At 46.4% G+C, this 12090-nt stretch overlaps 1 protein-coding gene across 2 annotated transcripts in view; it reads right to left on the reverse strand.

The window, feature by feature from the left end:
- Window positions 1-5668: 5668 nt before the first annotated feature.
- Window positions 5669-12090, reverse strand: part of C1H18orf32 (chromosome 1 C18orf32 homolog) — a 47916-nt gene continuing 41494 nt past the window's right edge. For both annotated transcript variants that reach the window (XM_063959160.1, XM_063959171.1), the window contains exon 3: window positions 5669-7083. In XM_063959160.1, the coding sequence (XP_063815230.1) occupies window positions 7009-7083 (75 nt within the window). In that variant the 3' untranslated portion in view covers window positions 5669-7008. The remainder of the gene's footprint in view (window positions 7084-12090) is intronic.

Consider the following 12090-nt stretch of genomic DNA (forward strand, 5'->3'; position numbering starts at 1 on the left):
GCCCTTTCGTTCCTTTAAAAATAAGAGAGCAAAGGGCTATTCATATCTGCCACGAGGCAGAGGACGAGGGAAGAGACAGCAACAGGCAGCTCCTTCCCAGGAACAGAAGCCCTCCCCGGCTTCTACAAAAGCCTCAGCATGACGCTGGGGCTTCGCAAGCGGACTCGGGGGCGGTAGGCGGTCGTCTCAAGAATTACAGCGCGCAGTGGGCTCACTCGCAGGTAAATCCCTGGATCCTGCAGATAATATCTCAGGGGTACAGGTTGAAATTAGAGACAGAGCCACCTCGCCGTTTCCTGAAGTCTGCTTTACCAACGTCCCCCTTAGAAAGGGAGACGGTTTTGGAAGCCATTCACAAGCTGTATTCTCAGCAGGTGATAGTCAAGGTACCTCTTCTACAACAAGGGAAGGGGTATTATTCCACTCTTTTTGTGGTACCGAAGCCGGATGGCTCGGTAAGGCCTATTCTAAATCTGAAGTCCTTGAACCTGTACATAAAGAAGTTCAAGTTCAAGATGGAGTCACTCAGAGCAGTGATAGCGAACCTGGAAGAAGGGGACTTTATGGTATCCTTGGACATCAAGGATGCGTATCTCCACGTTCAAATTACCCCTCACACCAGGGGTACCTCAGGTTCGTTGTACAAAACTGTCACTATCAGTTTCAGACGCTGCCGTTTGGTTTGTCCACGGCACCTCGGGTCTTTACAAAGGTAATGGCCGAGATAATATTTCTTCTTCGAAGAAAAGGCGTATTAATTATCCCATACTTGGACGATCTCCTAATAAGGGCAAGGTCCAGAGAACAGCTAGAGATGGGTTTAGCACTATCTCAAGAGGTGCTAAAGCAGCACGGATGGATTCTGAATATTCCAAAATCCCAATTAATGCCGACAACTCGTCTGCTGTTCCTGGGGATGATTCTGGACACAGTTCAGAAAAAGGTTTTTCTTCCCGAAGAAAAAGCCAAGGAGTTATCTGACCTGGTCAGGAACCTCCTAAAACCAGGAAAGGTGTCTGTACATCAATGCACAAGAGTCCTGGGAAAAAATGGTAGCTTCTTACGAAGCAATCCCTTTCGGCAGATTCCATGCAAAGGGATCTGTTGGACAAATGGTCAGGGTCGCATCTTCAGATGCACCTGCGGATAACCCTGTCGCCAAGGACAAGGGTATCCCTTCTGTGGTGGTTGCAGGAGGCTCATCTATTGGAGGGCCGCAGATTCGGCATGCAGGATTGGATCCTGGTGACCACGGATGCCAGCCTGAGAGGCTGGGGAGCAGTCACACAGGGAAGAAATTTCCAGGGAGTGTGGTCGAGCCTGAAAAAGTCTCTTCACATAAGCATTCTGGAACTAAGAGCAATCTACAATGCTCTAAGCCAGGCGGAACCTCTGCTTCAAGGAAGACCGGTGTTGATCCAGTCGGACAACATCACGGCAGTCGCCCATGTAAACAGACAGGGCGGCACAAGAAGCAGGAGGGCAATGGCAGAAGCTGCCAGGATCCTTCGCTGGGCGGAGAATCACGTGATAGCACTGTCAGCAGTATTCATCCCGGGCGTGGACAACTGGAAAGCAGACTTCCTCAGCAGACACGACCTTCACCCGGGAGAGTGGGTACTTCATCCAGAAGTTTTCCACATGCTATTAAACCGTTGGGTAAAACCAATGGTGGACATGATGGCGTCTCGCCTCAACAAAACACTGGACAGGTATTGCGCCAGGTCAAGAGATCCGCAGGCAATAGCTGTGGACGCGCTGGTAACACCTTGGGTGTACCAGTCGGTATATGTGTTTCCTCCTCTGCCTCTCATACCAAAGGTATTGAGGATTATACGGCAAAGAGGAGTAAGACTAGTGGCTCCGGATTGGCCAAGAAGGACTTGGTACCCGGAACTTCAAGAGATGGTCACGGACGATCCGTGGCCTCTACTTCTGAGAAGGGACCTGCTTCAGCAGGGTCCTTGTCTTTTTCAAGACTTGCCGCGGCTGCGTTTGACGGCATGGCGTTTGAATGCCAGATCCTAAAAGGAAAAGGCATTCCAGAAGAAGTCATTCCTACCTTGATAAAGGCAAGGAAGGAAGTCACCGCGAAGCATTATCGCCGTATTTGGCGAAAATATGTTGCGTGGTGCGAGCAGCGGAGTGCTCCGATGGAGGAATTTCAACTGGGTCGTTTTCCTACATTTCCTGCAATCAGGATTGTCTATGGGTCTCAAATTGGGATCTATTAAGGTTCAAATTTCGGCCCTATCAATATTCTTCCAAAAAGAATTGGCCTCAGTCCCTGAGGTCCAGATTTTTATCAAAGGAGTACTGCATATACAGCCTCCTGTGGTGCCTAAGGTGGCACCGTGGGATCTAAATGTAGTTTTAGATTTCCTCAAATCCAATTGGTTTGAACCACTAAAGAATGTGGATTTGAAATATCTCACATGGAAAGTGACTATGTTACTGGCCCTGGCTTCGGCCGGGAGAGTATCTGAACTGGCGGCTTTGTTTTATAAAAGCCCTTATTTAATTTTCCATTCGACATAGGGCAGAGCTGCGGACGCGTCCGCATTTTCTCCCTAAGGTGGTATCAGCGTTTCACCTGAACCAGCCTATTGTAGTGCCTGCGGCTACAGACGACTTGAAGGACTCCAAGTTGTTGGACGTTGTCAGAGCCTTAAAAATATACATTTAAAGGACGGCTGGAGTCAGAAAATCTGACTCGCTGTTTATACTGTATGCACCCAACAAGTTGGGTGCACCTGCTTCTAAGCAGTCGATTGCTCGTTGGATTTGTAACAAAATTCAACTTGTACATTCTGTGGCAGGCCTGCCACAGCCTAAATCTGTTAAGGCCCATTCCGCAAGGAAGGTGGGCTCATCTTGGGCGGCTGCCCGAGGGGTCTCGGCATTACAACTCTGCCGAGCAGCTACGTGGTCAGGGGAGAACACGTTTGTAAATTTTTACAAATTTGATACCCTGGCATAGGAGGACCTGGAGTTCTCTCATTCGGTGCTGCAGAGTCATCCGCACTCTCCCGCCCGTTTGGGAGCTTTGGTATAATCCCCATGGTCCTTTCAGGAACCCCAGCATCCACTTAGGACGATAGAGAAAATAAGAATTTACTTACCGATAATTCTATTTCTCGGAGTCCGTAGTGGATGCTGGGCGCCCATCCCAAGTGCGGATTATCTGCAATACTTGTACATAGTTATTGTTAACTAATTCGGGTTATTGTTTAGGAAGCCATCTTTCAGAGGCTCCTCTGTTATCATACTGTTAACTGGGTTTAGATCACAAGTTGTACGGTGTGATTGGTGTGGCTGGTATGAGTCTTACCCGGGATTCAAAATCCTCCCTTATTGTGTACGCTCGTCCGGGCACAGTACCTAACTGGAGTCTGGAGGAGGGTCATGGGGGGAGGAGCCAGTACACACCACCTGACCTGTAAAAGCTTTACTTTTGTGCCCTGTCTCCTGCGGAGCCGCTATTCCCCATGGTCCTTTCAGGAACCCCAGCATCCACTACGGACTCCGAGAAATAGAATTATCGGTAAGTAAATTCTTATTTTAAATAGCTTTTTTTTCTGTTTACCTTACGAGTTCTACCAGCATCCCTACAAACCATAGAGCAGACGTCATCTAATCAGCAAATAAGTAGGGTTTCTCAGTGCATCCACCGACCAAGAAAAGGATACGTAGGATACCTGTCCACCCTTTTGCTGATAGGTTAAGTCTGCTGTGACCTGTTAGGCTGTGGATATGTGGAAAACCGGACGATGCCCCCAATTGATAATGTCGATTATATACAGGAATGAAAAGCTATACCTTCTATACACTCTAAACACACTTTAAACCTTTAGCTGCTGCGGCCGCTATACTTGGTACACACGCTACGTACTTTTTACGCTATTAGCGTACAGAGGGGGTCATTCCGAGTTGTTCGCTCGCAAGCTGCTTTTAGCAGCTTTGCACACGCTAAGCCGCCGCCTACTGGGAGTGAATCTTAGCTTATCAAAATTGCGAACGAAAGATTAGCAGAATTGCGAATAGACACTTCTTAGCAGTTTCTGAGTAGCTCCACACTTACTCGGCATCTGCGATCAGTTCAGTCAGTGTCGTTCCTGGTTTGACGTCACAAACACACCCAGCGTTCGCCCAGACACTCCTCCATTTCTCCAGCCACTCCCGCGTTTTTCCCAGAAACGGTAGCGTTTTTTCGCACACACCCATAAAACGGCCAGTTTCCGCCCAGAAACACCCACTTCCTGTCAATCACATTACGATCACCAGAACGAAGAAAAAACCTCGTAATGCCGCTGAACAACCCTATAGCATGGGAACGATACAATTATCAGCCAATGGTCACTTACTCACAGATACAACCATCACTCCTTATATTACAGCCTGTCCAGGATAGACTAGTGCTAGTGCCCACCAGGGGTTATATTTACTAAAGGTCGATTTTGTTTGTTTTTGTCTGATGTTAGATCGATTTTAATCAATGTTGGGCTTCCAGGGTTAAAACACATTTACTAGATGATGACTTTTTTATATTCATTTTTAAATGACAGTAAATGTGTGTTTTAATCCTGGGACCCCAACATCGATTAAAATCGATATACCATCGAACAAAACTATTATTATTTTTTTTAAATCGACTTTTAATAAATATACCCCCGGTCATGTTTGCTCTTTCAGTCTGAATATTCTCTGCCCCATATCTGTCAGATTTCCTGAGACCTGATAAAAGGGGGTCATAGTTATCCCACCCACAGCAGTTTGGTTCCGGTATGAATGGTCGACCATGTTATGGTCGACAGTCATTAGGTCGACATTGGCAAATGGTCGACACATGAAAGGTCGACACATGAAAAGGTCGACATGAGGTTTTTTTGTATCGTTTTCTGCGTAAAGTGACGGGGAACCCCAATTAGTGCACCGCGGCTCGGCACAGATTACCGTTCCCAATCGTAGTCCACGTGGATCGTAAAGTATGGAAAAGTTCCCCAAAAGAATTTTTTTAGAAAAACTCATGTCGACCTTTCATGTGTCCATGTCGACCAATAGTGGTCGACCTAATGACTGTCGACCATAACATGGTCCACCATCCAAACGGATACAGGGTACATGGAGTTTAGGTACAGACACCTCTGGATCTCCTCTCTGGCTATACAGGTAGCCGCACTGGAAAGCGGTCACACCCAATAAATGGCACCCAGCGTTCTGATTGGTGCATAGTGCCAACTATACACTACCTGGGTCTACACTGTAAGGCCACCAGATATTGGAGGGGGTGGGGTCAGCAGCAATGACCACCACCAAAGATTTGGGACCTGAAACAGTTTAAAAGAATATTGTTTGCTTTCTATACAAGCCATATATCAGACTCCTTCTGAATATTTCTATAGGTTAAACAGTGTTCCCAAATGATAAATCAGCTAATATTATATACTGTTCTTGACAGCATCTTTTAGTGATACAACTATGTGTATCTTAGGCGTTAACGTACCGTGTTATTATACTGATTTTAAATACATATATTCATTAAGATTTTTTATTTGCATTCAAACTATCTTTGAGCGCTTTAAATATTTTTGTGTTGCATATGATACTTCCAGGTGGTACAATTACCTGAAAAAGCAGCTGCAGGCCAAATACAAGATAAAAATCAATCTGCGAAGGGTTAATTTTTATTTAATTCTGTGGGTGACAAAGTTATTACAACCAATAATCACACTTTCTGTGTTACGGATAAATGAAATAAAAGTTAGTTCTAGGAAATCCATTATTAGTTTAGAGGATATTTATTACTTTTAATCGATACACGTTTTATAGAGAAGTTTATGAGCGACTCAGCGCAGTTTTTTGCTTGGTAAGGTTAATCAGTAGCGTACAGTTTGGGCCAAGCACTAGCTCATGTCAATAAATGCAAATGACATTTTATATAACTTTACAGAAATAGTAATATTTTATGATTGGGAGAAAGCGTTATTGGAATTCCTCTACCCTAGTGGTTCACATACTGTGTGCCGTGGCTCCGGCGGTGCCTCAGGACACTTGCAGGCGTGCCCTGGGTTGGTGGTCCAGGACCAATTCAAATTATTTATGGTCAATGTAATAGGCAAAACCAGAGCTGGTGGCTGCCAGTCATAAAATATGTGGCCAAACAGAAGCAAATCCTGTCCCTCACCGCACAGCTGACCCTAAGGATGACATATAAACGCAATTTACTACTTCTTTCTCAATTTTTCATTAAGAAACTTTTAGCCATAGGGATGCCGTGAAAAGAATTCGGATTCTCTATGGCGCCGTGATTCAAAAAAAGTTTGGAAACCCCTGCTCTACCTCATAAAACAAAACATTGCCTAAAATATTCCGTGTATTCTGAAATATTACAGATACACATTTGTTCTTACATAAAGTAACTAATATTTTATTTGTGGCTAAAACACAAAGCATAAAAGATATGTAATAAGCAAAACCCAGAGTGATGAGAAGCTGGACTACAGCCTAGGGGAAATACCAGACACAAGGAGCGCAACCATATTGCCATAAGAAGGGTACAATTTACTCTTTATTTTATAGGCAGGTAGTAGAGACATACTGGGAAGCTTTATCGTAACATTGCGTCTCCAGACTGTACGCCTGTCTGTGTACATAGGGCAGCATGGCTTTGCCAAGAATTGCACCTCCCAACTAGATCTGTCAAGTCTACATGAGGCCCTGTACCAAAACATAAACCAGGGAAGACAGACAGGGTCTAGAAGCAGAAATTAAAGTGTACAACAAATCACTTTATTATTGGACGTGACTGACTTATTTCAGCAATAAAGAATGTCTAAAAATCTGGAATGCAATATATTAGTATATACAAAAATTATTATTTTTACATTTAACGGTCAATAAATAAATTGCGCTTTTAACAGCAAAGCAAGAGACAGTGTTCATCCTAGAGGTTTGGAAGTCGGGTAGAGTTAGCTATTAATAGATGTCCTTTAGAAAGTAGGAGACGTTCTAGTTTGTCTTTTTATTGGTGATTTCGCCATGTCCCTCAGCGACGCTTCCACTTATGGTTCCGTTACTCTGCGGCTGCAAACAGAAAAAGACATGAATCAGACAGAGTCATCCTGGTACACAAATAAGCAGAAACTAGCTGATGTGCCCGATTTCAACAAGGCAAAGGTTTTCTGGGCGCAACATTTTACCCCTTTTCACCTTCTTAGGAATTGTATTTAGAAAAATCCCTGCTTAGCAAGTGGCTGCAAACAACTGTCACAGTTTCCAGACCACCCGGCCGGTCACATGTTCCAGGTTACCCAACAGGTGCACAGAGAGAGTTCACCAACTGTCACATTTTCCGGAGCACAATGGTGATGTATTGTAAATGGCAGGAGGACCTTTTACCACATAACTTCGAAACGAATTGACCAATAAAAACGTTAATATTTTTCAGCAAATCTACAGACCAACAGCTTTAATTTGGTGAGCCCTGCTCAGACAAGAGGTGTATGTGGCGGACAATGTATAGATATCACGCTCTGATATAATATCAGGGTGGGAAATCCTGTGATGTCACTAGGACACGGCCTCAGTGACTGGGCGCCTCGGTGAGAGCAGAAGACCTGCATCAGGATCCCTTTTCCAGTCTGCGCTAAAAGATGCAGGCACTGATATCAGATGCCATCAGATACACTTAGCATTGGAAAAAATAAGAATTTACTTACCGATAATTCTATTTCTCATAGTCCGTAGTGGATGCTGGGACTTCCGTAAGGACCATGGGGGAATAGCGGCTCCGCAGGAGACTGGGCACAAAAAGTAAAAGCTTTAGACTAGCTGGTGTGCACTGGCTCCTCCCCCTATGACCCTCCTCCAAGCCTCAGTTAGGATACTATGCCCGGACGAGCGTACATAATAAGGAAGGATTTTGAATCCCGGGTAAGACTCATACTAGCCACACCAATCACACTGTACAACCTGTGATCTGAACCCAGTTAACAGTATGATAAACGTAGGAGCCTCTGAAAAGATGGCTCACAACAATAAACAACCCGATTTTTTTGTAACAATAACTATATACAAGTATTGCAGACAATCCGCACTTGGGATGGGCGCCCAGCATCCACTACGGACTATGAGAAATAGAATTATCGGTAAGTAAATTCTTATTTTCTCTGACGTCCTAGTGGATGCTGGGACTTCCGTAAGGACCATGGGGATTATACCAAAGCTCCCAAACGGGCGGGAGAGTGCGGATGACTCTGCAGCACCGAATGAGAGAACTCCAGGTCCTCCTCAGCCAGGGTATCGAATTTGTAAAATTTTGCAAACGTGTTTGCCCCTGACCAAGTAGCTGCTCGGCAAAGTTGTAAAGCCGAGACCCCTCGGGCAGCCGCCCAAGATGAGCCCACTTTTCTTGTGGAATGGGCTTTAACAGATTTTGGCTGTGGCAGTCCTGCCACAGAATGTGCAAGCTGAATTGTACTACAAATCCAACGAGCAATCGTCTGCTTAGAAGCAGGAGCACCCAGCTTGTTGGGTGCATACAGGATAAACAGCGAGTCAGATTTTCTGACTCCAGCCGTCCTGGAAACATATATTTTCAGGGCCCTGACTACGTCCAACAACTTGGAGTCCTCCAAGTCCCTAGTAGCCGTAGGCACCACAATAGGTTGGTTCATGTGAAACGCTGAAACCACCTTAGGGAGAAATTGAGGACGAGTCCTCAATTCTGCCCTGTCTGAATGAAAAATTAGGTAAGGGCTTTTATATGACAAAGCCGCCATTTCTGAGACACGCCTGGCTGACGCCAGAGCTAACAGCATGACCACCTTCCATGTGAGATATTTTAATTCCACAGTGGTGAGTGGTTCAAACCAATGTGATTTTAGGAACCCTAAAACTCCATTGAGATCCCAAGGTGCCACTGGTGGCACAAAAGGAGGTTGTATATGCAGTACCCCCTTGACAAACGTCTGAACTTCAGGCAATGAAGCCAGTTCTTTCTGGAAGAAGATCGACAGGGCCGAAATTTGAACCTTAATGGATCCTAATTTTAGGCCCATAGACAGTCCTGCTTGCAGGAAATGCAGGAAACGACCCAGTTGAAATTCCTCTGTGGGGGCCTTCTTAGCCTCACACCAGGAAACATATTTTCGCCAAATGCGGTGATAATGTTTCGCAGTTACATCCTTCCTGGCTTTGATCAGGGTAGGGATGACTTCATCTGGAATGCCTTTTTCCATCAGGATCCGGCGTTCAACCGCCATGCCGTCAAACGCAGCCGCGGTAAGTCTTGGAACAGACAAGGTCCCTGCTGGAGCAGGTCCTTTCTTAGAGGTAGAGGCCACGGGTCCTCCGTGAGCATCTCTTGCAGTTCCGGGTACCAAGTTCTTCTTGGCCAATCCGGAGCCACGAGTATAGTCTTCACTCCTCTCCTTCTTATGATTCTCAGTACTTTTGGAATGAGAGGCAGAGGAGGGAACACATACACCGACTGGTACACCCACGGTGTTACCAGAGCGTCCACCGCTATTGCCTGAGGGTCCCTTGACCTGGCGCAATATCTGTCCAGTTTTTTGTTGAGACGGGACGCCATCATGTCCACCTTTGGTTTTTCCCAACGGTTTACAATCACTTGAAAGACTTCTGGGTGAAGTCCCCACTCCCCCGGGTGGAGGTCGTGTCTGCTGAGGAAGTCTGCTTCCCAGTTGTCCACTCCCGGAATGAACACTGCTGACAGTGCCACCACATGATTTTCCGCCCAGCGAAGAATCCTTGCAGCTTCTGCCATTGCCCTCCTGCTTCTTGTGCCGCCCTGTCTGTTGACGTGGGCGACTGCCGTGATGTTGTCCGATTGGATCAATACCGACTGACCCTGAAGCAGAGGCCTTGCTTGACTTAGGGCATTGTAAATGGCCCTTAGTTCCAGGATATTTATGTGAAGAGACGTTTCCATGCTTGACCACAAGCCCTGGAAATTTCTTCCCTGTGTGACTGCTCCCCAGCCTCTCAGGCTGGCATCGGTGGTCACCAGCATCCAATCCTGAATGCCGAATCTGCGGCCCTCTAGAAGATGAGCACTCTGTAACCACCACAGGAGAGACAACCTTGTCCTTGGAGATAGGGTTATCCGCTGATGCATCTGAAGATGCGATCCGGACCATTTGTCCAGCAGATCCCACTGAAAAGTTCTTGCATGGAATCTTCCGAATGGAATCGCTTCGTAAGAAGCCACCATTTTTCCCAGGACTCTCGTGCATTGATGCACTGACACTTGGCCTGGTTTTAGGAGTTTCCTGACTAGCTCGGATAACTCCCTGGCCTTCTCCTCCGGGAGAAACACCTTTTTCTGGACTGTGTCCAGAATCATCCCCAGGAACAGTAGACGTGTTGTTGGAATCAGCTGTGATTTTGGGATATTTAGGATCCACCCGTGCTGACGTAGCACTACCTGAGATAGTGCTACTCCGACCTCTAACTGTTCCCTGGACCTTGCCCTTTATCAGGAGATCGTCCAAGTAAGGGATAATTAAGACGCCTTTTCTTCGAAGAAGAATCATCATTTCGGCCATTACCTTGGTAAAGACCCGTGGTGCCGTGGACAATCCAAACGGCAGCGTCTGAAACTGATAATGACAGTTTTGTACCACAAACCTGAGGTACCCTTGGTGAGAAGGGTAGATTGGGACATGGAGATAAGCATCTTTGATGTCCAGAGACACCATATAGTCCCCTTCTTCCAGGTTCGCTATCACTGCTCTGAGTGACTCCATCTTGAATTTGAACCTTTTTATGTAAGTGTTCAAGGATTTTAGATTTAAAATTGGTCTCACCGAGCCGTCCGGCTTCGGTACCACAAACAGCGTGGAATAATACCCCTTTCCCTGTTGTAGGAGGGGTACCTTGATTATCACCTGCTGGGAATACAGCTTGTGAATAGCTTCCACTACCGCCTCCCTGTCGGAGGGAGACGTTGGTAGAGCAGACTTCAGGAACCGGCGAGGGGGAGACGTCTCGAATTCCAATTTGTACCCCTGTGATACTACCTGCAGGATCCAGGGGTCCACTTGCGAGTGAGCCCACTGCGCGCTGAAATTCTTGAGACGGCCCCCCACCGTGCCTGAGTCCGCTTGTAAGGCCCCAGCGTCATGCTGAAGACTTGGCAGAAGCGGGGGAGGGCTTCTGCTCCTGGGAAGAGGCTGCCTGGTGCAGTCTTTTTCCCCTTCCTCTGCCCCGGGGCAGAAATGAGTGGCCTTTTGCCCGCTTGCCCTTATGGGAACGAAAGGACTGAGTTTGAAAAGACGGTGTCTTTTTCTGCTGAGAGGTGACCTGGGGTAAAAAGGTGGATTTTCCAGCCGTTGCTGTGGCCACCAGGTCCGATAGACCGACCCCAAATAACTCCTCCCCTTTATACGGCAATACTTCCATATGTCGTTTGGAATCCGCATCACCTGACCACTGTCGCGTCCATAACGCTCTTCTGGCAGAAATGGACATCGCACTCACTCTAGATGCCAGGGTGCAAATATCCCTCTGTGCATCTCGCATATATAGTAATGCATCCTTTAAATGCTCTATAGTTAATAATATACTGTCCCTATCCAGGGTATCAATATTTTCAGTCAGGGAATCCGACCAAGCCACCCCAGCACTGCACATCCAGGCTGATGCGATTGCTGGTCGCAGTATAACACCAGTATGTGTGTATATACCTTTTAGGATATTTTCCAACCTTCTATCAGCTGGTTCCTTAAGGGCGGCCGTATCGGGAGACGGTAACGCCACTTGTTTTGATAAGCGTGTGAGCGCCTTATCTACCCTAGGGGGTGTTTCCCAATGCGCCCTAACCTCTGGCGGGAAAGGGTATAGTGCCAATAATTTATTAGAAATCAGCAGTTTTTTATCGGGGGAAAACCACGCTTTATCACACACCTCATTTAATTCATCTGATTCAGGAAAAACTACTGGTAGTTTTTTCACACCCCACATAATACCCTTTTTTGTGGTACTTGTAGTGTCAGAAAATAAGAATTTACTTACCGATAATTCTATTTCTCGGAGTCCGTAGTGGATGCTGGGGTTCCTGAAAGGACC

This window comes from Pseudophryne corroboree, chromosome 1 (assembly GCF_028390025.1).
Source record: "Pseudophryne corroboree isolate aPseCor3 chromosome 1, aPseCor3.hap2, whole genome shotgun sequence".
Lineage (NCBI taxonomy): Eukaryota > Metazoa > Chordata > Amphibia > Anura > Myobatrachidae > Pseudophryne > Pseudophryne corroboree.